Source organism: Grus americana, chromosome 1 (assembly GCF_028858705.1).
Source record: "Grus americana isolate bGruAme1 chromosome 1, bGruAme1.mat, whole genome shotgun sequence".
NCBI lineage: Eukaryota > Metazoa > Chordata > Aves > Gruiformes > Gruidae > Grus > Grus americana.
In genome coordinates this window covers 66,918,856-66,943,773 of record NC_072852.1, presented here as the reverse complement: position 1 = coordinate 66,943,773, position 24,918 = coordinate 66,918,856, and the positions used below count along the sequence as shown (strand labels likewise).

General features: G+C 36.1%; 1 protein-coding gene across 6 annotated transcripts in view; it reads left to right on the top strand.

The window, feature by feature from the left end:
- Positions 1-24,918, top strand: part of DNM1L (dynamin 1 like) — a 42,195-nt gene that overhangs the window by 5,594 nt on the left and 11,683 nt on the right. For 3 of the 6 annotated variants that reach the window (XM_054819461.1, XM_054819442.1, XM_054819480.1), the window contains exons 2-15: positions 6,366-6,513; positions 12,333-12,371; positions 13,557-13,603; positions 14,716-14,787; positions 15,339-15,425; positions 16,220-16,382; positions 18,330-18,450; positions 19,073-19,204; positions 19,489-19,695; positions 19,895-20,015; positions 21,401-21,556; positions 21,663-21,752; positions 22,733-22,825; positions 24,348-24,404. In XM_054819461.1, the coding sequence (XP_054675436.1) occupies positions 6,366-6,513; positions 12,333-12,371; positions 13,557-13,603; positions 14,716-14,787; positions 15,339-15,425; positions 16,220-16,382; positions 18,330-18,450; positions 19,073-19,204; positions 19,489-19,695; positions 19,895-20,015; positions 21,401-21,556; positions 21,663-21,752; positions 22,733-22,825; positions 24,348-24,404 (1,533 nt within the window). The remainder of the gene's footprint in view (positions 1-6,365; positions 6,514-12,332; positions 12,372-13,556; positions 13,604-14,715; positions 14,788-15,338; positions 15,426-16,219; positions 16,383-18,329; positions 18,451-19,072; positions 19,205-19,488; positions 19,696-19,894; positions 20,016-21,400; positions 21,557-21,662; positions 21,753-22,732; positions 22,826-24,347; positions 24,405-24,918) is intronic. The other 3 variants (XM_054819453.1, XM_054819471.1, XM_054819489.1) reach the window with 2 other exon arrangements.

The following is a 24,918-nucleotide window of genomic DNA, read 5'->3' as shown; positions in this document are numbered from 1 at the left end:
ATTTTTTTCTTAAGTGAACGATTGGAGGATTTTAGGAATTGATGTATTGAGAAAGAATACATCTACAAATCTTTTATCTACTTGCCGTTATTTGTCATGTATCTACATTTAGATAGGGTATAAATACAGGATTCCTGAAGAATTTTGACTGAGCTGTGCAAATTCTGACTTTCCTTACTACTTGTACATAAGCTGTCTTTTGTGGAGGGAGTTCCTGTGGGTTCCAGTTTCTTCCTGACTGATTCAGGAAAGCTCTCTATTCAACTGAGTGGGAAATGGCCTGCAGGAACAACAGTCTTGTAATCCGGACAAGATCTTTCACAGAGAAAATATATTTTGCAACAGCCAGCAGCGCATTATGCTGGTTTCACTGCTTTCTCAAGTTGGGATCAGCCTGTTAGCTCTTCTACATCTTTCTGGAAGTATAATTTTGTTTCAAAGTATGTCTTAAAATAATTCATTAGGCCTGCTTATAACTTCAGAATTCTCTTCTGATTAGTAAATACACTTTTAAATTTGTTGGCTCTTTGGAACCAGCCTAGCTTGGGCTGTCCCTAGTTCACATAGGAAAATCCTGCCACAATAACTATTCCAACCAAAGCAGTTTCCTTGTGGAACTGCTCTGGAATTGCATGTGTGCCGACCTTTTATTTCAGAATAATTCATGTTTGCAAAACAAGGAAAGAAAAAAAAATATCTTGCTGCTCTTTAGTTATAGCGTGCTGAACTCTTCCAGGGTAGCTACTGCAAAGAACTTCTTTTCAGAGCACCTATCTGGGTAATAATCCTATGGATGAGACCTCAGCAAAAATGCATTAGCTTCTATTTCCCAATAGTAGAAGTACATTTAGTAAACCATATTTGTATGTATAGCTAAGAGCATGATTTAGCCAGCAGGACTTTTACAATCATATGACAGAAACTGCAAAATTGCCACCATTCTGCCTCAGATGTCAAAGTAGATGCATTGCTTTTCTTAAGAGAATTCTTCAGGAAATATTATGTCTTACTGAGAAGTCTCTCCTACTTCACAATTCCTTACTGTCATTCCGAAATGTTTGTTATTGTTGTGCTGCTGAAAAAGTTATAGGAAATACTGACATCATTGCCTTTGTATTTTCTTGTGCTGTCCTCCTGTGTTGCAGGAGTTCTTTGCAATTTTCCTGTTTGATCAGGTAATAAAAAAAAAATTATCAGTTTGTCCTATCAAAAGCAAGGAACAAAGTTTACACCCCTTTCAACCAATTTTCTTGTTGGAAGTTCCTCAGTAGGATGACATGTTTCCTTGTAAAGTTTTTTCCCACAGATGATTTATTTTACATTGGCTCCACAGAGCGATTATGAAGTCTAAAGATAGACAGGAGGAAGGCAGCAGATTCTTGTAAGATAACTTGAAATTTGTTGCGGCTAATACACGTCTATTGTCATTGTAATAATACTTGAAATATGCAACAGTCGACAGTCTGAGCAAATGACTGTAAAAAAATCTCATGGTTCTTGTGCATCAGTGAGACTCCAGGTGAGTCTTTGTGTTTATTGCCTTCTTGCTGGATGGACTTCCTAAGAATAAGACCAGACTTTGGCTTATTTACTGAGCTAATTGGGGGGATCCAGTGAGTCACAAGACACAGTGAAACTCGAGAGACCTGGCATGCCTTTAAGGAAAACCTCGTTGGAGCACAAAACAATAGTCCATACAAATGCTCTGGAAAATGAGTGGACACGTAAGGAAAGCAGTGTAAAGGGAATCATGACTTGAGCATCAACACAGAAGACTCATTCAGGAGGTAGAAGTGAGGACAAGCTCACTCAAGGATATAAAAATACTGCCTGCATATGCAGAGATGGTATTAAGAAAACCAACATTCCACTAGAGTTGAAACTGGTAAGGGACATCAAAGACAGCAAGACCAACTTCCAGCACTGCATCAGCAGTTAAAGAAGAAAAAAGAGAAATGAGGGAAATACAGGCTTGCTGCTGACTGTGACAGGTGATTTTGTGACAGTGAATATGGACGAGGCCGAGGCACTTGGTGCTTTCTTTGCCTTGGTCTTCACCAGCAGGGTCTTCTAGGCCTTTCTGCAGTAGACAGGCCTCAAAGTGGAAGATAACTAGCAATAGTGGAAGAGGATTGGTCAGGATATGGACAAGGCATCTTTGCATGCTGTTTGGTATAGGGCACAAGTCTTCTAAAATTAGGAATGCTAATGAGGCCTTGGAAAAAGAATAAGAAAGCTAGTGAAGTAAATGTTTACATGAGGAAGAACTTCACTTTAAGGGTGATCAAGCACTGGAACAGGTTGCCCAGAGAGGTTGTGGAGTCTCCTTCTCTGGAGATATTCAAAACTCACCTGGACACGATCTTGTGCAACCTGCTCTAGGTGATCCTGCTTTAGCAGGGGGGTTGGACTAGATGGTGTCCAGAGGTTCCTTCCAATCCCTACCATTCTGTGATTCTGTGAAGTGTTTGGGATGAATGCGACTGGTTGTTTGTAGTGTTACTTCAAAATTTTCAATACAGAGTCTCTTCCATTTGGCTTGTCAACAATCCTGAAGTGTTTTTGAAAGTAAGATCTCTTGCTGTTAATGAAGCTGGACAATTATAAAGTCATGAACTGCTGTCTGCTGCTTCTGAATTCCTGAAAATGTGGTTAGTAATACAGCAGGCTGTAAACCAAATTTTCTCATAGGAATTAATTAGCATAATGGATGGGAGCAAAGGTCTTTTGATACTTAAGAAGTGCACGTGGTTGAAATATGCATGGACAAGTAAAGAAGCATTGAAGGATAGGGAGGCCAAAGCAAGATCATTAAGACTGTTATACAGTAGAGATGCTGGCTTTTTGGAGTGGATCACAGTTCTTACAGATACCATCTTTTTAATTTGTGAGAGTAAGTGCACAATCATTTCCCTGTTATTCTGCCCTTCATCCTTGATTGTTTTAGATTAACCTGAAGATGATGTTGACAGTGATGAAAATATAACTGTTAGGCAGTGAGAAAGCTGATAAGATTTACATCATATATACTGTCAGTGTGTATTGAAATAAAATATGTAAGTCCCTGGGTGGATCTTCTCTTCTTATCTTAGTACTTCTAGGAAAAATGGTTTTACCATCCATCAAACTCAGGTGCTTATCTGTGAGACTGATGATGGTTAACAGAGCAGGGTGTTAAACACTCAGCAATGGAAGTTTGACACAAATGGCTAAAGAAGCAACAGACGGCAAGTTGTTCCTGTATTTGCCCTTTTTTTTTTTTCTGAGCAATCTATATAAAGTTCCTTTAGATATCACAGCTTATAGATATTTCAAATTAGGATCAGATAATAGGTCCAGAGGAAAACCTGACTGATCTGCCACAAAAGGTTAGAATTTGTTAATGTTTTTCTAGACTCCTCATGAAATGAGTTTATGCATTTCAGTCCACACTTAACATTGTGATGAACATTCCAATGAGATGACAAAACAAGCGTGATGCTGCTGCAGACTTACTCCTAAAAATTCCATGGTACCTTTGGTCGTCAGTATTAGTCTCTGTCTGCATCTGTTGTATGAAGGACTGGCTGAACTGAATTTGTATTCTGAACAGACCCCATATCCTTCACTTTCCCCCACTGGCAGAAAAAGATCAGCTTTGTGTTTACTGCTTTCTTTACCATGTTCCCAGACAATTCTTGGTAATGGACGTGGATGGGGCCCAGATTGAGTGTGTTATTAGATACTGTATTATGTTCCAAGAACATATTGCTTTAATAAGGGAACGTAATGCAATTTGAAACAAATTTCCTGATGTGTGGAGTACTGTAGCGTGTCATCTAACGTATGACTTTACATTTGCAAAGGATCCAGATTGTTCCTTCTGTGTCCAAAGATAACTGTGGAAGTGGTATAAGACATAGTGTTTTAGTTCATATGTAGGTTGGTGTGTGCCCATCTCAGCTTCCTGCAATACCACTCTTTTGGAAAGGTCAAACAATGAATAGTAGTGTGCAGCAACTTATCTCATGGACTTCCTGTCTTGATGAGGTTCTTGGTAGGGACTTCAGCTATTTCTTACTATCCCTTCTCTACTTGAATTATATGTTCAGGAGAAGCCACTTCATCTAAGTCTCACCTCCAGCCCTTTGAGACTGAGTGATCATTCTACCCATGTGTAAGAAGTCTTGCTCAAGAGATGTTAAAAATATTTTTAATAAATGAAACCCTGGTGGTTTTGGGGTGGTTTTTTTTTTTTTTTCCAATGCAGTTTATGAACCTTTATCATGTCTACTCTTTTTGAGCAGAGATTTCATTTGTTTTAAATCACGAAGTTTGTTAAGAAGTGGTTTGTTGTTTGTCATTCTGAAATTTATGTTTTTTCACATTCTGTAATATCATTAGTTCTTCAGAAGTGTGCTACTGTCAGGGAGGCTTCCAGAACTAGTTCATGCTTTGGCCAGATTGTTTTTCAGTTAGTCTTTGATAAGATTTCAATGCCAATGTCCTGTCATAAGCTCCTTGCATGGAAGGTGCCCAAAGTTGATAGGAGAAGGTCAGTTGAAGAAGAAAATTATTAATTACTTTCTAGGGGCATCTTTTAAGCAAAAAATCTTAATAAGGCTGTTTCTGTTTCCTGTGACCCTGTCCTTCTCCCTACTCTTTCTAGACAGTTGACCTCACTGATGTCAAATTTGATGTAGATTTACTTTGAAAAGTATATATGATATACAAGGTTTGTTATTCACCTGTTGAGGCAAATAACATCATTTATAAACCAGCACTTTTCTGTGCCATAAAGCATAGTTATACAGTAAAGCGTTAGAAGAAAAGAAAGTTTTCATTTGTTGTCGTTATTCAAACTTTCTAGGGGTTTGGCCTTGTATTTTAATCATTTTGTGCTTCTGCATACAAGTCCTATTTTAATAGGTTCTAATGCTCTCATGTAATATGTTCCTGTCTTGTCTTACTGCACTAGCAGAAATGTGCTGTCTGATAGTGCTGTGTTGCTTGATCTCTGCTGATCTATTTTGCATTTTTAGAAAAGTCACCTAAGATGTCATTAAATGTATGGTATTTAAAAGATATTCAACACTGCTTTTATTTCATGTTATGCTAGGTTATGTACTCATTTTATGATTTACTTGAAGTCTCAAATCTGTTCTTTCAGAACTGGTAAGCTGAATTGAGGTTGTATAGCAGTAATGCACATCCTAGCTGTCAGAAGCATCTGCTTTTTTTGTTTTGTGGTTGTTTGGGTGTTGTTTTTTTTTAAGAAAATTATTTGGTAGTAGCATTAACATATAAACATATCCTAGCTGATGGCAATGATTGTCAGAGCAGGTTTTCTCATGCTCGTGTTGACTTTCCAGCTGCAGAAAACTGGAAGAGTTTAATACAGTTCTGTTAAAAAGACAAAATCTTATCAGTCACACTTTCAAATTATTATGTTGACCTATCTGGGTCTGTTTTTTATTGTTAGTTTTAACATAGTAACAGTCTTGAATCGGTCTTCTTAAAACCCATGTGTTCACAGCTGCTTATTGGACCATGTAGCCCAATTCTGCAGTTTATACAAAAGTGCCACAGAAGAACGTTTTAAGGATAAACTCTCAAAGTGAATTTGTAATTTCACAGCCTTCAAGTATTTCACGACTTATTACAGGCTGTTATTATGTAGACCGATGTTTGCAGTCAGTTCATTTGTAAATACTTATGAATGTATACATACAGAGAGAGACAATATAAAACAATGTTTGTATATTTAGAGTATGAGACAATGTCTGCGCTCAGGAAGCTAATAATACATTATACAAAAAAATAGCAAACTGAAAGGGATATAAGATTGTAATATCTTAATGTACTCAAGTGTACATAGTTAATGTATTTTCGTATTCACATGGCCAGCCCGTGTTAATACTAACAGAAGGTTAAATTCCTTAGTCTACAGAGCGAAGGTGTTAGAAAGTGACATAGTAGAAGATACAGAATATCTTGCTGAGCATTATAAAGAAAAATATTTTTCTTTTCTAAAAATGTTTCTGGAGAGATTAATATTTGGGGTAGAAAATGTTAATTTTTCTGAAACCTATTACATGTTTAACTTAGTCTTAAGAAATAGAAAATACATCTATCTACATGGCTTTTAAGTATCCCAAGCAGATTTAGACAATTACTGGTTTATAGCAGACTTGCGTCCTTTAGTGTCTATGCAATGTGATACCACTGTATTAGATGCAGTGAGTCTATCGTGTGCTCCTTCGGGCACTGTGTAACTGAGGACAGAATAGAACACTATTTGCAGGAGTGATGAAAGCAAGTTAAAACTAAAATATTAAGTAATTTTTATGTTTAAGAAAATCATGTAGTTGTATTCCAATTTTCAGAGCAGTGGAAAGAGTTCTGTGTTGGAAAGTCTTGTGGGGAGGGATCTGCTCCCACGAGGTACTGGAGTTGTCACCCGGAGACCCCTTATTCTGCAGCTGGTGCATGTTTCCCCAGAGGATGGTCGGAAAACAGCTGGAGATGAAAATGGTAAGTGTGATCCAAGAGTGTGTTTTGCCTAGTAGGAAAGAGACTTTTAATCTTTCTTGTTCATTTGACTGAAAAATCAGTTGTTGTAATCTTAAAACTCGAGTGTGCTTTTTAAAATTTACTTGGAAGAACATACAGCTGTTGTCACATTTGTTGTGTCCATTTAGTAAATGTCATGAAGTCAAAATCTTTTGGATATACAAAATATCTTTAATGTTTTAAGTCTCCCTATTTGTTCTCTGTTTCTGCTGAGAAAAGCAGGCCAAAGAAAGCATTTCAGTTATAATAATGATTGTCTAGAGTGTGGAGAACATGATTTTCTTGTGTGTGTTTTTCTTCCCGTCCTCTTTTGCTGTACAAATAAGGTTTTCCCTTGAGAGGATTAGTATGTGACTTTTTAGAAGGAGGTTCGGAAATAGATAAGTTCTGGATAGAGCAGAAGAAGGAGAAATGAAAACAAACTTGTAGGAGATACAAACAATTTAATGGGCACGTTCTGTGGCTTACAGATGCTACCTTACTGGGTTGCACTGAAAGATTCCAAGCGTATCGAGAATAACACTTTAAATGTTCTGAAGCTGTCTAGTTTCAAGTTTGTCTTCTGTAGTGTTTCTATATTATCCTTCAGCTGATCAAGAAAGTAATCTCAGTTGTCCCTTGGGAGTTTAAATGTTCATTCTATACTAACTAGTGCTCTTTATCTTATGAAGGAGCAGCAGAGGCATATCTACCTTCTGATCATAAGATAAATCTTAGATTTTTGATGCAAGCAGAGAACACAGTTTAGGTTCCTAACAATTAAGAACTTTTAGTGTGCAATCCAGGGTGTGCTGGATTGTGAGAGACTGTAGAACAATTCAGGCTGGAAATGATGTCAGGAGGTCTCTAGTCCAACCTCCTCCTCAAAAAAGGGCCAGCTCTGAACTCAAGACCAGGTTGCTCAGGGCTTTGTCCAGTGGGGTCTTGAAAACCTCCAAGGATGGAGAATTCAGAGAGTTTCTGGGCAACCTCTTAGAAATGGCACATTGGATTTCTTTAAATGTGTGCGTGTGGGGGTTTGTTACTTGCATTGCACAGTGCATAGTTTCGAGTACTTTTCAGAATGCTATGATTCTGAGTTGTAGAATAAAATATGATTTTGTTCTGCTCTGCAACTTTACAGGTATAATAGATGGTTTTATAATTAGGGTATTCTGAGTCAAGGCAGATCCTTTCTGTTGTAGGTTGCATTTGATCTGGGGATTCAGGTTTTAAATGTAAAATGGGATAATGATATTATTGTGTAAGGATGTTGAGCTAAATTAATATTTATAAGGCCCATTTAGATACTTGGGGGAAGAAAGCAGTGTGCAAGATGTAGATGCTATATTCTCTTCTTGATGTTCTTTTGAGAGAGACATGGGCTTGTTTGGTAAGAACAGACAAACCTTTATGATTTACCAGTTGCATTCAAAATGCCTATCTTCTCCCTCCAAAATTCGGGCAAATCATGGTCTAAATGGATTTGTCACTGATCTGGTTTAGCATACATACAGATTGTGGTGTTACATCTGAGAAGATGGAATTAAGTAGCTTGGAAAGAAAAAAGATGGCAACCCCTTATCCTGGCTATGCTGTCTGACATTATAATAATTCCCTATACTATTACAGGTCATATCTTTCTTTGTTATGAGGTGGCTGTTGAGGTAGGGTTGAATATGTGTGTGGGATTTCCCAGAGGGAAATCTATCCGTAGTCTAGCAGAAAAAGATTTTCTCCAGATGAGGGATTTCTTCTTTGCAAATTGAATATGGGACAAGAGAATATCAGCCTCGGCATGCTGCTTTCTGAATGTGTTGGTAATAAACTCTGTGTGCACAGATACTTTTATCTAACTGCCTCTTTGTTTTGATTTCTGTTTTCTGAATTGTCACCTTTATCTGTACTATGCTTGCTCTAGATATGCATTAGCATTACATATAAATACATCAATTTTAAAAATAGTACTAGTCTGTGGTTCTTATAAGCTTAAATTTTACCTCTGTCTGAGTGTTTGCATCTAAAAAGCTTCCGTTTTTAACACAAAGCATTTTATATTGCTGTGGTATTCGTTTAAGTATGGACAACTGCCTTGTCTTTATGACTATGGAGGAAAAAATTGTCTCTCTCCCATACCTTAATCTCAACATCTTCTGATGCATGTGAGCTGCCAAGGAATATCAGTTCATATCAATTTAAGGTTTTTGTTTGGCTGGTTTGGGGTTTTTTATTTTATTTTTATTATTATTTGATTCTTGGATTTCTTGGGAAAGACTGTTGAGAAAGAATTGCAGCCAGACATTTGAACTAACTTCTGATTTTCTAGCATGCCACATTAAAGATCATCTCTGCTGTTCCTCAAAGTCACTGATGAGCCATGTGATACCCCTGTACTGTGGTCACTGCAATAAATCAAGAGTCAGAAAATAGAATAGATATGAATTTTCCATTAAATATGAAGTGCTGTGTTTTCATAACATTTCAGACTGATACATATATTCTACAGAGATGTGTGTGGTTTGGTGTGAAGGAAATGTTCTCATTATTCTTTTGCTGTTTATTGTTAGCCTCTAGTGATCCAGCACATATGGTGTGTTTGATGTGGTGATACTGCACTGTGGTGTTCTCTTATCAAATTGCAAGAGAAACAGCATTTGTGAGACAACTGGGCCTCGTCGCGTAAATTATGAAATTGGTTTTGTAGCTAAGACCTATTCTGGCAGCTTAGCCATTTGTTAGGAAATGGAAAAGAGGAGGGAACATATGAATGGTCAATTAGTAAATGTTTATAGGTTCTTTTTTTTGTTCAAGATCAGAATTTGATCAATGTTCAGCTTCCTAACAGATAGAATTGATACGGAACACAGGAATAATTAATACAGATCTGTTGCTTCCTAAGTCAACACTGTTTTGTCAGCTTTTTGCTCTCTACTTCAAACAGGAATCCCTTACCCCTAGCTCCCAGTGTGCACTGCTTCATTGTACTTAGCTTTGTAGAAGCACAAGAGAAAGAGCTTTCACTCGAAATAGCTTGCCATGTAGTTAGCATAAAGGATGGAAAAAATGGTATAAGATACAGAAGGGATGGAAGATGTGCACATGTCTTTTTCACAAGGTGGTTTTTTTTTTTTATTTAGAAAAAGAGAGCTAGGAAAGGATAAGGTCATGGGAAAAGAGTTCAGATAGTAGTCTGGGAACTAGAAAGCTAGGAAAACAGGTAAGATTCTTCATGCTTTGCTGATTTTTGTCCTTTATGTATTTGGGAAGTTCTTGTTGCCATGCTGCAAGAAATCCTCTACGGTGGTAGCCTTTTATGACTCTGAACAGCTTCTTTGTGCTCCCGTTGTGTATGAAGAACATTTCTACTGCTTTAGGAAGGAAGAAGATACATGCATAATGGACGTCAGTTAGCATTGCACCGTATTTGGGTTTCTTAAAGGAACATCGCAGTATAGGAGATAACAAGTAACAATTTGGTGGAGGGCAGTCCTGAGAAAAATACAGTAATCGTGTCTAGTTTTCCAGTATATTAATTAAAGTTTTCAGGTCTCACTCCAAGATATGAAAAGCCAGAAAAGCAAACAGTCTGTTGTTTTATTCAGGAGATGTATTTTGAAAGGCAGGATCTATCTGTTCTTAATAGCTGCTGTTTTAATAATCTCTTATAATCTGTAATACTTAGTAATTTTATAATGACCAAAATGTCATTTCTGTACACTTTTATCTAGCATTGAATCTTGAATGTAATCAGGTGATTAATTTACCTGAAAGTTTTGCCTGAAAAGCTTCCAGAAGGTAACATAAACAGGGGAAAACTGATTTACCAGTAAAACTAGGGATAAAAAAATGTTCTACGTGTAAACCAGAACATTGGGTTGTTGAATGTAGGCTAATGAAAATATTTTTTCTTTGCCTTGAGCATCCTTGCATTTTGAGTAATGCAAATTGCTCCTCCTTTTCTAAAAGATACTTTGCATTAGATTAGAGCTATTGGGAATTTTTTTCTCAAATATTAAAGAGGTGTCAGTACAGACTTCCTCAGAAAAAGTGGGGCAAGAGTTTCCCTGCTGTATAAAATGAGATGAAACTTATAAAAGCTTATTCTTGGACCAGATGAGATTTTCTGTGCATCTCAGAAGACTGCATTTATTCCTTAATTTCTTTTTTTTTTTTTTAATGTGCACCAAGGCTGAGGTTAAGACTAAGCAATTTATCATGGCTTCAATCTTCTCTTGGGTTATATATAGCAAAGAAAACTTGCAGCTTGTTGAAGCTTGAAAAATTTTTAGTCTTGTTTAATCCTTAGATATTAACAAGTTAAAATGCAATGCCTCTGACTAGAATGCATATTTTTAATATGTATTTTAAAAAGTTAATAGATTATACTAAAACAAAACATTTCTTTATACATAGAACTAAGCCTAGTACCTAGCTGCAAATTTCTATGCCACCACAAAACCAGTAATTCAAGACTAAAACAATGTGTCCTAGGAGGACATCATCTCCCTAGTGGGCACATAACAGGAGAGAGCTTGGTCCATATCTTTGAAATGTAATTCGTGGTGGTAGTATCTTGCTGTATCTTTTTCTGCCTGGCTTTCTGCTTGTCTTTAATTTCTTAATTAAATTTTTAAGAGAGAATGAGCAATACAATCTTGAAGATACTGTAGTTTCTTCCTGTCTGTGTATTTTGCTTTATTTCCTCTGAACTGTAAATAAACTAAACCTGTTTAATAACCTGGAATTAACAAGTCCTTTCATTTTGCACTTATTTTGGAGACTAGTATGTAATTTTGCCTATTTACCAACGAAGACAAACAAAAGCTGCTTCCTAACAATGGTTTCTTCATAGCTCGTGTGCCTGCAGAACAGTAAAAGTAGTTTGGTTCTTAAATTTTTTTTCCTTAATGGATCCAGTCCATCTAAATCAGCATATTTCCAGTGATGATAGACCTTTGACTTACCCACCTGAGCAAGACATTAAAATAACTCCCCAGATGTACTAGGCTTTCCAAACTGGTGAATTGATTGTTGCTGTGCTACTTGCATTTTGTGCCAAACAGGCACATGCCAAAAATGTTTTCACCAGTTTGTTTTGATACTTGCACTTCCATGGTGCTGTACTGGCATTACATAAAAATATAGAGCTGTAAACTTATCAGCCCTTCAATAAAAAGTGTGGTTTTTTGTTTGGTTTTTTTTTGTTTGTTTTAGTAATGGGATTTCCATAAATAATTTGAGAAAATTAGAAGAAGTTGAGAAGGGTGATGGCCAATGTTGTTTCTTCTTAAATCTGTCTCAGAACTGCCATTATTGGGGTTTTTTTTTAATTGAACATCAGAAAGATTGATGCACAACCTCAAATTTCTTTCCCATACAGTGACATTAAAAATGTTTCCTTACTCTTTCCCATTCTTGCCATGAGTAAATGATGAGAAACATATTTCGCCAAAGCAGTTCAGCTTTGCGGAACCTAATGGCACTGCTTTCTGTGCTTAGATAAAAATATTGTGAGCTGTTGAAATCAGATGAACAGTAATAATAGTCATCATCAAGTAAACTTTCTCATATAGAATATCTGATTAATATGCATCATTTATCAGTGTTTAGTTAAGGTCTTATTTCTGTGCATATTGTTAATATGTTACACATTCTCATCAATAGTAGAATAACATGCACATCTGTCTGCATGTATTTGTGATCTTTGTAATGCAGTCTCGTACTGAAAGTTAATAAAATGCTGTATTAAATATGATTAAAAATTTTAAACATCATTCAATGCTGTTTCTCTTTAACTGCAGACCCTGCTACATGGAAAAATCCAAGACACCTTTCTAAAGGTTGCCTTTATCCACTTGCTTTTTCTCCCTACGCATAAAGTGCATGCTTATGTACACTAAATCACATACATTTCATGCCACTTTATTGTTGATTACACTTTTACTTTTACACTTTGGCTACTGTGTTGATTGGTTATTTTGCTGAGTCTTGTGATCTCGTTGATTTTTACTTTTCTGACCTTGTTGCATTAAAATGAGATGATTTTTGCTTTTCTTCTGTGCTGTTACTGCTTCATAGAATTTCCTGCACTTTTAATTCCCAAATCCTTTAAAAATCCTCTATTGATCAGTACCTTGAAATTCAACTTGAGTAGAAAAAATGTTTTGAAATATGACTTGATTGTAGGTAAGCAGTGTGTTTGCCAAATGGTCAGATTCTTCTAGAACAGACTGCTGTATTGGGGAGCAGAGTGGAAATGACCAGAAACTAAAAATTTGAAATGGACCTTATGACTAATACTTGGAAACCTAGTTGTGGAAGTGTGAGTATCTCACAGTGTGCCTCAAACTGCTGTCTGCACTATGAAGCAGGAATTGACAAAACCTCCTTTGCTGTTTTTGGGACTGCTCTTGAACAGCCCCCAAATAATTCCGGACATTAGTGGTGACTCACAAGAGTTAAGATGTTTGGTCCTTGACAGATTTGGGAAGAGACACGATTTCCTAAGACTCCATTGTTATGCAGAATTCTTATGTATTTTCTGTTTGCTTGGTTTTGGTTCTACAGGTTTTTCTAACTTTTTCTTTCAGCTGTAATTTGATCTTGCTTGCATGGTAAAAGGAAGGATGCTGAAAGCTGGTATTTTTTTCAGGTTTTTTAAGCTATTGCTAATAATTATTTTGTTTTCTGTTGCAAGCTGATATTTAATGGATTAGGCCATTTCTGAAAAAAGATGGTAGGATAGCTGATTGGCTCAGTTACAGTTAAGAAGGTGGACCTTGTGTAAGAGAGACAGATTAAAAAGAGTAACGAGATGCAATGTTTAAATAAGCAGAATTATAAGCAGAATCATAAATGTATTTGTATTGAGCTATTTAACATCTAACAGTAGAAAGCAGACTAATTTTTCTCTTGCTACTTGAAAAAAAAAAATCACATTGTAGTTTTCAGCAAACAGGCTTTCGGGGAAAATGTCACTGAATCATCTGCTTCCTCCTCCTCATGTATCAATTCTTTGTTTTCAGAGATAGATGCTGAAGAGTGGGGTAAATTTCTTCACACCAAAAATAAGGTATGCTTACTCTGATGATGGAGCTTATAAACATGCTATCACATATATATTTATATCTTATTCCTTGACTTTCCCAAAAAGGAGATTGTTCTATCTGCTATACTATATGCCACTGTACTGAGGATTTTCTGTTTTGCTTTTTATGAGTAGAAAGCTTCTGAAAACATTCTTTTAAATTCAAGACAAAGTTTACCAGTAAGTTGACTGTTGTGTGGGTCATTGATTCTGCTCAGTGATTTATCTTAATTCTTTTTGCGTTATTTTGTTGATTTTTCTTTTTTGGTGAAATTAGAAATGAAATTGCAAAGACCAAGAAGTGTATAATCACAAATCGTTTCAGTTCACTGAAGAATTGGCTACTGCAGAGATTTATTAGAAAGCCGTGAAAAGGAAGGAAGAGGCCAATGCTCATTGGAGGGGGAGAAGCAGAAACTGAGATGACCTAGGACTTTAATAAGAGAGTCAAAATCTAATTCTTTCCTTGAAGAAAGTAATCTTTTTGTTGGCAGATGAATTATTTAAGTGTTTATTACCTCAAACTGATTTACTTACCTTCTAGGCAGTGCTAGAAATTGAAGGAAATCTACAGAGGAATGTAGAGGGAACCTGTGCAAGGGTAGCTGTGTACTAACTTATTTTGGACTGGTGGAAGGAGGGTAGATGTGACAAGAGTGGAAAAATTTTGAAATTAAACTCTGTCCTTGTTCATTGTCCTCTCTGAGACGAGAAGGGGCTCAGGCTACATGTTTTTTATTAACTTCAAAGGATTGCAGCTAGATTAGAAATGTAATTAAGTGTTTGAAATTCTCTTTAGGTGAACACGATTTTATACCTGTTCTGATATCAATGGGATAAATAAATGCTAATAACTGCTGTCTCAGAGTATTAATCAACAGATAAAGTACCAAGATTCCAATTTCTTTAATTTTTAGCACTGATGATTGCTGTTGGCATAAGCTTAAGGGCTAATAGTCATTCTTATTTTTTCTCACCTTCTGTATACTTAGATACAGAGTTTTTCCCTGTCTCTTGGAGAAGAGTATTATTTTCCAATTAGGTAAGTGTCTTCTGGTTTTGATTTTTTTAAATAATTTTTTTCTTCTGTACTTCAGATCTATACAGATTTTGATGAAATTCGTCAGGAAATAGAAAATGAAACAGAGAGGATTTCGGGAAATAATAAGGTAAATGTTTCACTGTCCATCTTTCTCTTGCTATAGATACTCTTGCTGCTTAAACCTTTCTTAAACAGTTTTGGCAGGTAGAAGTGAAAAGCATTGAACTATTGTAATGATGCTTGCTATCTTGAGATTTTTCACTGTGTTTGTGAGATAAGTGACTTCAGCTAAAAGAAAAGCCAGAGAATTGCTGTTGTTTTACTTCAAAGCTTCAAAGCAGTGCAAAAAAATAAACTTTGAGTTAAACTTACTTCCATTTTTCCACATACATGACTTTATGGGTAATTATACAATTGAGTATTCTATTCTTGCATATCTATATATTTACGGAGATATAAAAGCTTTTATGTAGTATATTGAGGGGGAAAACAGGGCTGCTTCCAAAGACAAAAGAATTGGTTGACAGATGTGGCTGGCTTTTTGTTCTCACCAAGTAGGTGTAAGGCGTACGATGGAAAAAAGTTTCCGTAGTATGAAATTACAGCTTTTGGCTTTCTAAAGGGTACATTTAAATAATCCAATACAGTAATTAATTTTTATTATTAATGTATTTCTAGGGAATCAGTCCTGAGCCTATTCATCTTAAGATTTTTTCATCTAATGTTGTAAATCTGACTCTTGTGGATTTACCAGGAATGACAAAGGTAAGATACTGAATGCTTCTCTTCTGACTCACTGGGAGTAGTGTGTTTTGAAACAAGGAGTGAGCGTTCACTTTTTGGCATTATTCTGCGTTGTTAGATACGCAGCTTTTCTCAGGTTAAGTAGTTGGTTATATAAATTTGAGATGTCACCATCTTCCTGGCGTAATGTTTGGCTTTCTGTTGCTCTTCACTGCTGCAGGAGGTAGATTTGCTCAAGTTCTTCTTTCTATATACAACTGAGAGATTGGAAGCATTGTGCGGGCTGCATGTTCTTTTTAATAAAAAAGGTAGTGTAGCACTTGAAGTTTCTAAGCTGTACCTGCAGATAGATGGACAGTTGGCAAGTTTGAAAATGTTTTCACCATTGCTTCTCCAGGAGTTGCTATGCATATTTTTCATAAGAAGTTGTATAAAGTGAGGATACAGTAGAAGAAATGTTCAGGTCCTGTTTCTTCTGGTTTTATACTGAGTAATTTTCTGTGGCACCAAGATGACAATATAACTTCTTTCTCTGCCGATGCACACCCCACTCTGCCAGTTGCACAGGTGGTTCTTGGATACTAAGTCTTCTTGACAACAGTATCGAATAATTTGAATTGATTGTAATTTCTAGGGTGTTTTTGACTTCTGTACCTTTCAAGGTCTTCCTTTTCTTTCCTGTTTGTTTGTGAAGGGGGAAGGAAAGGGCTGGAAAACTATCTTATACTGTGGTATAGGATGTGAACTTTCAGTGAGTGGTCTCACGTAGGCATAAATACACAACATTCAACAGTTCTACATTGTTTTTTCTCTAGGTGCCTGTTGGTGATCAGCCTAAGGACATTGAACTTCAAATAAGAGAGCTAATCCTTCAATTCATCAGCAACCCAAATTCAATTATTCTGGCAGTCACAGCTGCTAACACAGACATGGCCACTTCAGAAGCACTTAAAATTGCACGGGAGGTGGATCCAGATGGTAAGCAGCAAGAAAAACTGGGTCCTGTAATTTAACTTCTTTTTTAAGTTAAATCCTGAAATAAAACTGAAGTTGTTTGGGCAAAAAGTAGTAACAAAACCAAATGTCACTGCACTTCCTGGAAAATACAATTATTATATTTGCTTAAAGACTTCTTGCTACAGTCTCTGCAACTCAAGAGAATGCTGTGATGAATTAATATCTAATGGCTTTCTGGCTTTCAAACAGGCCAGATAACTATTTTCTGTTTCCAGAGCAGCAAAATGGCATTACAGAATGCTGGGGGTTTTGAGATTTTTAGTAGCGTGCAGTGGTCTGTTAGGATGACTTCATGCTTTGTTGTCTAATGTTTCTTTTAGTAGAGAAAATATGTCATCCCGCAGCTAGTAATTCACTGTCTAGCCATTAGTTTAGTGACTTTTTAGTAAGAATAAAATTAATATGTACTGGCAGTATCCTTTTTGGTATCCTGCATTTGTGTGACAGAGCTGACTGATTTGATTAATCTAAAAAGAGGATTATCATTTTATATTTACCTATTGACTTTGAGACAGATCTGAAGCTACTGGGTGCCTGCTGCTTGTGTATGGAAAGTGCTATCAGTACCGTTGACTAATAAATGGCACTGTGTGATTTGAAAGAATATGGAAGAGTATACTTGGAAAATAAGTATACTGAAATTAGGCTAAAATATAGTGTTGGTGTGCTTTACCCTCAAATTTTTCTCCCCATAAAGTGTAACATTTCTTGATTATTTTTAAACACTGAACCTGCTTTGGCCTGTCTCCCTAAGCCTTTATGGCTTCCACAGCCACATAACCTTGAGGGAGAACCTCTACTGGCAGTCTTCTCAGTCAAATTGTCCTGGTTCAAGGCAGCAGACCCTTTCCTTTTAATTTACCCCTGTAAAAATGATCAGCAGTGACTTTTGGATCACTTCCCAAAATTCTAAACCTTAAAGGTCTGGAGTGGCAGCTCATGTTGCAGGTTCTGTAGGAATAATGGTGTGTAATGATAACTTGAAGTACTAAAGTAGGTAGACTTTCTGACTTTATCTGATAGTTTCAGCACCCAAGAACCTAGTAATTTCGCTGCGGTACTGGTTTATTTTTAGACTTGAAAGGTGTGTTATATTTTAAAGAAAAAGTTCTTGCCACATTTTTTTTCCAGACCCAAGAGCCCAGGAAATACCAAGGTCCCAGACAAATCCTGTGCGTGTTAGCCTACCCATTCAGATGTGCAATATTTTACCTATTTAATGAATTTAGGTTGCTTTTTCCTCCACAGTGTCCAATATGAAGTTTGGGTTTAATGTGGAAAACATTCAATCATGTATTCAATAAAAATCTGTTTCATTAGCAAAATTAAATCTCCTAAAGCTTCTTCAGTGGATGGATTTCAAGCTATTCAATCTCTTGAGGCTTTCAGCTATGTATTTGATGCTCTATGCTGGAAGTGGGCCTCTTGCTTCCTTTAGCAGCTTCTCTAGTGGGTAGCGGTATTTCAAATATAGTTCCAGATATATTGCCATTACATCTGGTCCTACGTATATGCTAGAAATATGTTCAGTCCACTCACACTTGGAAGTCCCCTGCCTGCTTTACTTAGTCTTCTCTACAAGTGCTTAGTAAGGCCTCTAACCTCATGTAGAATGCAAAAATCTTTGTTGTGATTACTGATCACATCAGGAATTACTATAATTTCAAACTGCATGGTGCCTAAACCTTTAACCAGATCTGTGTGGGCAGCAGTACCTGCCAAATACTTTGATATATTCCTGTTAATAAGGGGCTCCTGGTAGACTGTCACCATGTGTTCTTGTGCCAGTCTTTGCTGGTTTGCAGTATTAAACTTCATGCAGCTGTCTGAGGAACACTTTGAATTACGACTTTTAGCTACCCTGATCAAGAAAAAAACATCCCTGTGAGTGAATTTTCCTTTTGGTAGGTCGAAGAACCCTTGCTGTTATCACAAAGCTGGATCTCATGGATGCTGGCACTGATGCTATGGATGTGCTTATGGGAAGAGTGATTCCAGTAAAACTTGGCATCATTGGAGTAGTGAACAGGTCTGTCTGGATACATGGATGCTATTCTTAAAATTCTGTTAATGTGGAGCAATGCTTTTGGCTTTTTTAACCATGAATATGATTTTAAGAATAAGGTGACTTGATGTCAAAATAAAATTCTAAATAAGCAAGCAAGAAGCTTGTTGCTCACTTTTCAAAAGCCTGTGTGTTCTTCCACTCAACCAACTGCTGATTTATAAAGGAGTAGGGATGCTTCTTCTAAAAGAACTGTAGTGTCACTTCTGCTATTGTTTTTTAGCTTGAGGGATGGTCAGTTGTTCACATTAGCACCGATCCAGTACAGATCATGTATATATTAGTGCTAATCTAGTGCTAATTACATATGGCTATAGTACTGTTCTCTTTATTTTTTGCATTAGCTAGGTCAAATCTCATGCCATTTTGATAGAGGCATTGCTTGGTCTGTCTACAGCTGCTACCCATACCGATTTGTTGACTATGCTGCATGGAACAACAAATAAAACCCTTTGTTGTCTAAGGAAGATGAGTTATGTGTGCAAAGCAAAAAACAGCTGTTAGATGTCCTGTCCAGAAAAGCAATAGATGTAAAGTAAAAATAATTTACACTTCTAACTAGTGTGCAACTGCCTTTTAACTTCAGGAGTCAGTTGGATATTAACAATAAGAAGAGTGTAGCTGATTCCATTCGTGATGAGTATGGTTTTCTTCAAAAGAAGTATCCTTCCCTAGCCAATCGAAACGGAACCAAGTATCTTGCTAGAACGCTGAACAGGTATTACTTATTATGTAAAATAAAATAAATGTGTGCTTTTAAAGATACTTTAAGATATAAATCGGTGTGTTAGAAATATATGTAAACTTTTATTTTTACTCTTCCTTTCTGTCTTGGTGCTGTACAGTGATATATTAAGGAAAACTCTGCTTGGTTCCAAATTCAGTTTCTGAATTTACTGTAATTTTCCTGACTAAATGTTTTCCTTTGGTGATTGTTTTCTATCTCTTCTCTGTTTTAATGGAGATGATAAAGCTGAAACTTTTCTTCCCTTCTATTTTTAGACTACTGATGCATCATATCAGAGATTGCTTGCCAGAACTGAAAACCAGAATCAATGTTTTAGCTGCTCAGTACCAGTCTCTACTAAACAGCTATGGGGAACCTGTTGAGGACAAAAGTGCCACTTTATTGCAGCTTATTACCAAATTTGCCACAGAATATTGTAACACTATTGAAGGAACAGCAAAATACATAGAGACTTCAGAGCTGTAAGTACCAAAAGGTTTTTTAGAATATTGACTGAGCAGTTAGATCAACCCAGTGGCTCTTGCTAGTTTTCATTGGCAATAGTACTACACTAGAGGGTAACATAATCAAAAATATTTGAATCCAAGTAGCTGTAAAAAATGTTTGCAATGAGAGCTTTTTTTATTGTTTGCTACTTCATTTGTTACTTTATTCTTTCAGATGCGGTGGAGCCAGAATCTGTTACATTTTTCATGAGACTTTTGGAAGAACTTTAGAATCTGTTGACCCACTGGGTGGCCTTAACACAATTGATATTCTGACTGCCATTAGAAATGCTACTGTGAGTGTTCTTCCATATTTCTAAGTGTTGTTGCTATATATTGGATTTGAAGATAAGGTTTCAACAGATCTGTACTCCTGCAGTACTGTGAATTAATGATCTCAGCTGAATGAGTTAGCAGGATTCAGCCTCTTCATATTTTTTGGTACTTTAAGTGGAAAAATGACAATATTCACCTTTGCAGCCATTATCCTGTACGGAATGAGTTTTAAAGTGAATGCTTACATCTCATTACTGTTACAGGCTGAAATAAAGCCTAGGCCCAGCTTTGGCAACCCTATGCTGAAGCTATTTTATATTACAGAAATGATGATGGAAGACTGCCTCTGCATTTATTTTGCATTAAGCACTTCTGTTAGTTTTGAAGACTGACTCTGAGATGAATGGGCTAGGACACATTCAGATATTTTAATTCTGTATAAGGAACGCAGCTCTTCAATGGTTTAGTGTTTACATGACAGATTTGGTTTCTTGTGAATATGGGAATTGGTCTTGCTAAGAATTAACAGAGTAAGTTCACTTTTAAATTTTGCAGTATATAAAATGTTCAGTACTTAGGTGTTTGACATCCAAAGTCAAGCTCTAAGTCTGCTTTTGTACCGTGTTGAGTGTGGACAGTCAGGTTTCTGCATAGTCAATAATTACTGAAACTTGGAGCACATTAGGTGCTCTGCAGCAATGATCTGTGTGCATGCTCTTATCCTTCTGTAAATGTAAAGTGTAAAACAGCATTTAGTAACAGGAGAGATGTCTTTTTTTTATATGACATACCACATTTTTGTGTTTCCAAAGGTAATTTAATTTTTCAAAAAAAAAAAAAAAAAGGAAATTTCAGGTTGAAAATATTTTATGTATAACTAAGCATTTTTCTGTGTGGTCATAACTGAAATTATCCCAAACACTATAAATCAGTGACACTGTATTATGATTATACTTAACAGAAAAGCCACCTGCCTTGCAGTAAGAATTGTATGCTCAGGAGTTTCAAATAAATAATGGTAACTTTTCTCTCTGAAGTTAGGAAGAGAATGTCTTTGCCTTTATAATAAATTTCCTTTAAACTTGGTTCTACAAATGTGAAAGAATTGGTCATAGTTGTAAGCCTAGAGTGACATTAGTAGGTACAAATCTTCAAGATTCTGTAAGGATGCTGGTTAATCATTATTTAACACAAAGTTTGTCTTAAAGGTAATAAGTTTGTATTTTATAGCTTTTAAATTTAAATAATCTTGTAACGTATTTTACCCTTAAAACCTGTTCTGAGTGTTCTTTTGGGTGTGAGCACTGTGACCTGATTTATTCTGCGCTTCATCAGGTACTACTTCTTAGAATTGCATGTTGTTTTAACACACAATTTAGCAGCTTTTTCCCTCCCTTTGAACTAGGGTCCCCGTCCTGCCTTGTTTGTTCCTGAAGTTTCATTTGAATTGCTGGTAAAAAGACAAATCAAACGTTTAGAAGAACCTAGCTTGCGCTGTGTGGAGCTAGTTCATGAAGAAATGCAGAGGATTATCCAGCATTGTAGTAATTACAGTACACAGGTAAAAATGCATTTTTTTAGAGTTATGTTTGTAACTATTGGGCTTCCCCTCCCCCTAAAAAAAAATCTGGAAGTTTCATCAGTAAATCTTTTTTGTTTGTTTTTAGGAATTACTGAGGTTTCCTAAATTGCACGATGCCATAGTTGAAGTAGTAACCTGTCTTCTGCGTAGAAGACTTCCTGTCACAAATGAAATGGTAATTTTCGTTCTACTATAATTTTAATGGAAAAAGCTTGTGTTTTCAGGAGTCTTTCTTGATGCTTCTTTTTGCTCCAATGTCAGGAACCCAAGTTATTAAGGGAATCTTAACTTATATTTGTTAAATAGCTAGTTGTTTAATATCTACATGGTTTGAAACTTATATATTAGAAGATAGGAACATAAAAAACAAAGGGATGGAGGGAACCCTCTTCAGCTTGTTATCCACATGTTTCAATTTCCCAAAAAGAATTTTACTAACACTTAGATTTAACATCTCCTAGGCTTTTTGATACAGGTGTATTTCCCTCCCTTGTAACAGAAGCTGTATATTTACTGTAGAGTTCAGGATGCAATGATGAAAATTATAGTCCTCCTTCTGTGTGTTTCAGAGAAAAACAATACAAAATGTTCATTTTGTTTCTAATGCCCTTTAGCTAGTAAGAACTAAAAATTCAACGTCTAACTTTGAGTAAATCTAAAAGTTTGCTTTGGGCTGCTTATTGGGGAAGAAACAAAGTGTTTCAGTTATTGACTCTCTGTACGTTTGATGTGAAAAGCCAAAAATTATTCTCTGTGCTCCCTATTCCCCATAGTAAGCCATGTATCACTGGTTCAAATATTGTATGTGGCTTGTGGCTGAAAATTGACTATGTAGCTCATTTCATTACTATATAGCTTACACTCGTTAAATTGCTGAGTTTTGTTTGTTTATTGCTGGAGAGGGATTAACTTGTTAGCTTCATCAAGCTAAACTCAAATACCATCCAAAACAGCTGAAGGTCTGAATGTATTGCAATGAATGAATGAATTCCCTTCTTGCTTTCTGGATCAGAACTTTAATGTCTTTGGGGCAGTAAGAACGGTCTTTTGCTATGGATAGTTAGACTATGCTTTCTAGCATTGTAGGTCATTGCTCTTGACTAGCATTATATTTACTCACTGAATTTTTGAACTGCGAATGGCATTGCGTTGCAGGTTCATAATCTAGTGGCCATTGAGTTAGCTTATATCAATACCAAACATCCAGACTTTGCCGATGCCTCTGGCTTAATGAATAACAACATAGAGGTAAGAAAATACATTCTCTTAAATTTGACTCCTTTATGTAAGAGCCTAAATAAAGAACAAATGCTTCAATTGCTTTCATTGAAGCACGGTTCTACGTTTTGAAGTATAAAAATATATTACAAATATGGTGTATACTCTTGTGATCTGTTGGTTTGTTAGATTTATATTGCATATTTACATTCAGGAACAGTGGTTGATATATCACTGATAACAATTCTGCCTCTGTTTCTGTCTGGGCACCTAATTTGAGTATTGGCTATTAAATGAAATTTTTGGAAGAGAACTTCAAATTGTGAAATACTCTTTAATGTTGAAGTAACTGCATTTTGTCTCTGACAGAGTGTATCAATAGCTATAATGTTCCTTTCATTCATGAAAGGATAATACAAGTATTGTTTCCTTTATTCAGGTTCTAATTTCTGCTTCCTTCTGGGCATTGTTCTTGAGTCTCTCTGTTACTACACTTCAGTCTCCCTAAGACAATTTTCTCCATCGATGTTCCATAAAAGCCTTTTACAATTTCAGCAGTCTTTCTGTTTTTCAAGCTCAGATTTGATTGATAATACTTGTTGCTATCATCATCCCACGGAAGCAGTTGTTCTACAGCTGATCTGCTCAATTCTTTCTTGCAGTCTGATGTTGTTGCAGTACTTCATCCATCTGGCTAAGAGCTCGCTAATATTCTTGTGTTCCTCTGCTTATCCAACACATTCTTTCATAGTAATGTTCTTTTCTTAAATGCTTATAATTTCTGCTCTTTAGTTCTAACCTTTTACTTTCTTATATACCTAAATATTGTATTGACTGAGTATGCAATTGAATTTGCCTTGGTAGACTGCTCTTGAATCTCGTTCAGAAACAATGTGTGTTCAAACTGCCGTGAGTAGAAAAATTAGGACTTTGTGAAGTTGAACATACGAGATTATTGTATTATTATGTGTTACTTAAACTAGTTCTTTCCCAACGTTTTCCTGAACAGGGTACTGAAATTTTTGAAGAAACAAAGCACATAAACCACCTTATCCTTATTCAGTGGACAACCAGTTCTTAATTTCAAGAAAAATCAGATCTTTGTCCTGATTGCTTCAAATTGTTTTGCTATAAAGAGAATTCTGCATCCTCCTCCTTCCTTTTGGGCTAATCATAGTTAACCCTTCTGGCCACAGAATCAAATCCTTTTGGATTACTTCAAAGATTTAAAGCGTAATGAGGGCTGTAGGGTGTCTATGCTAAGACAAACTGTGTAGCTTTGATCTTGGTTTTTTTAAAGGCTCTAGTTTTGATTATGGAGTGTATTGCAAAAAGTTTTTTATTGAGAATTGACTTTTGACCAAATGATCAGAGTAGTTTTATCCAAATAATTGAGGTTTTCACAGGATCATAGTATGACTACATGACACTGGATGAGATGAAATTGCTAGTGTTTGTCTCTAAAATGTAAGTCATCTGTAAAATATGAATCTTGCATATGTGTTGATAGAGAGTAATACATAATTGAGGTCTTGCTGGATTGTTTTTAAAGGAACAAAGGCGTAACAGGTTAGCCCGGGAATTGCCTTCTGCTGTGTCACGAGACAAGGTAAGTAAATATTTTCATTTATTTATTCATTTACAGTTTAATGTATTCTCCTTTGATCCAGTCTAACTATTAGAGGCTTTGATATGCTGCCCTAGTAACAGTCTTGGGAGCTTCAAGGTATTGGCTTTTTCCTTTCAATTTTGTAATACAGAAATTAAATGTTATTTTCTTCTTCCAAAGATGCAATTTTTGGCAGGTTTTAAATCTGAGATTTCTGAAGACTTGCCTATAAATTTACATTACCATTACTTGAATGTCATCTGAGGTACAGCTTAAAATGCCTTCAGATGTTAAAGATGGAGTCAGAACTTGCATGCTTAAATTTATGGCTGAGACACACTGATTTCAAAAGATAAACAAGTGATTTAAAATATTCAGTGTGCCAGCATAGTGATTTGGTGGTTGGTTGGTTTTTTTGGGGCAGTTTTTTATTTTTTTAAGTCACTCTTGCAACTGCAGTTTATTGCAGTCTTGCTGTCTTTGGGAGAAGATGGTGGAGGTGACGCTTTCAGTT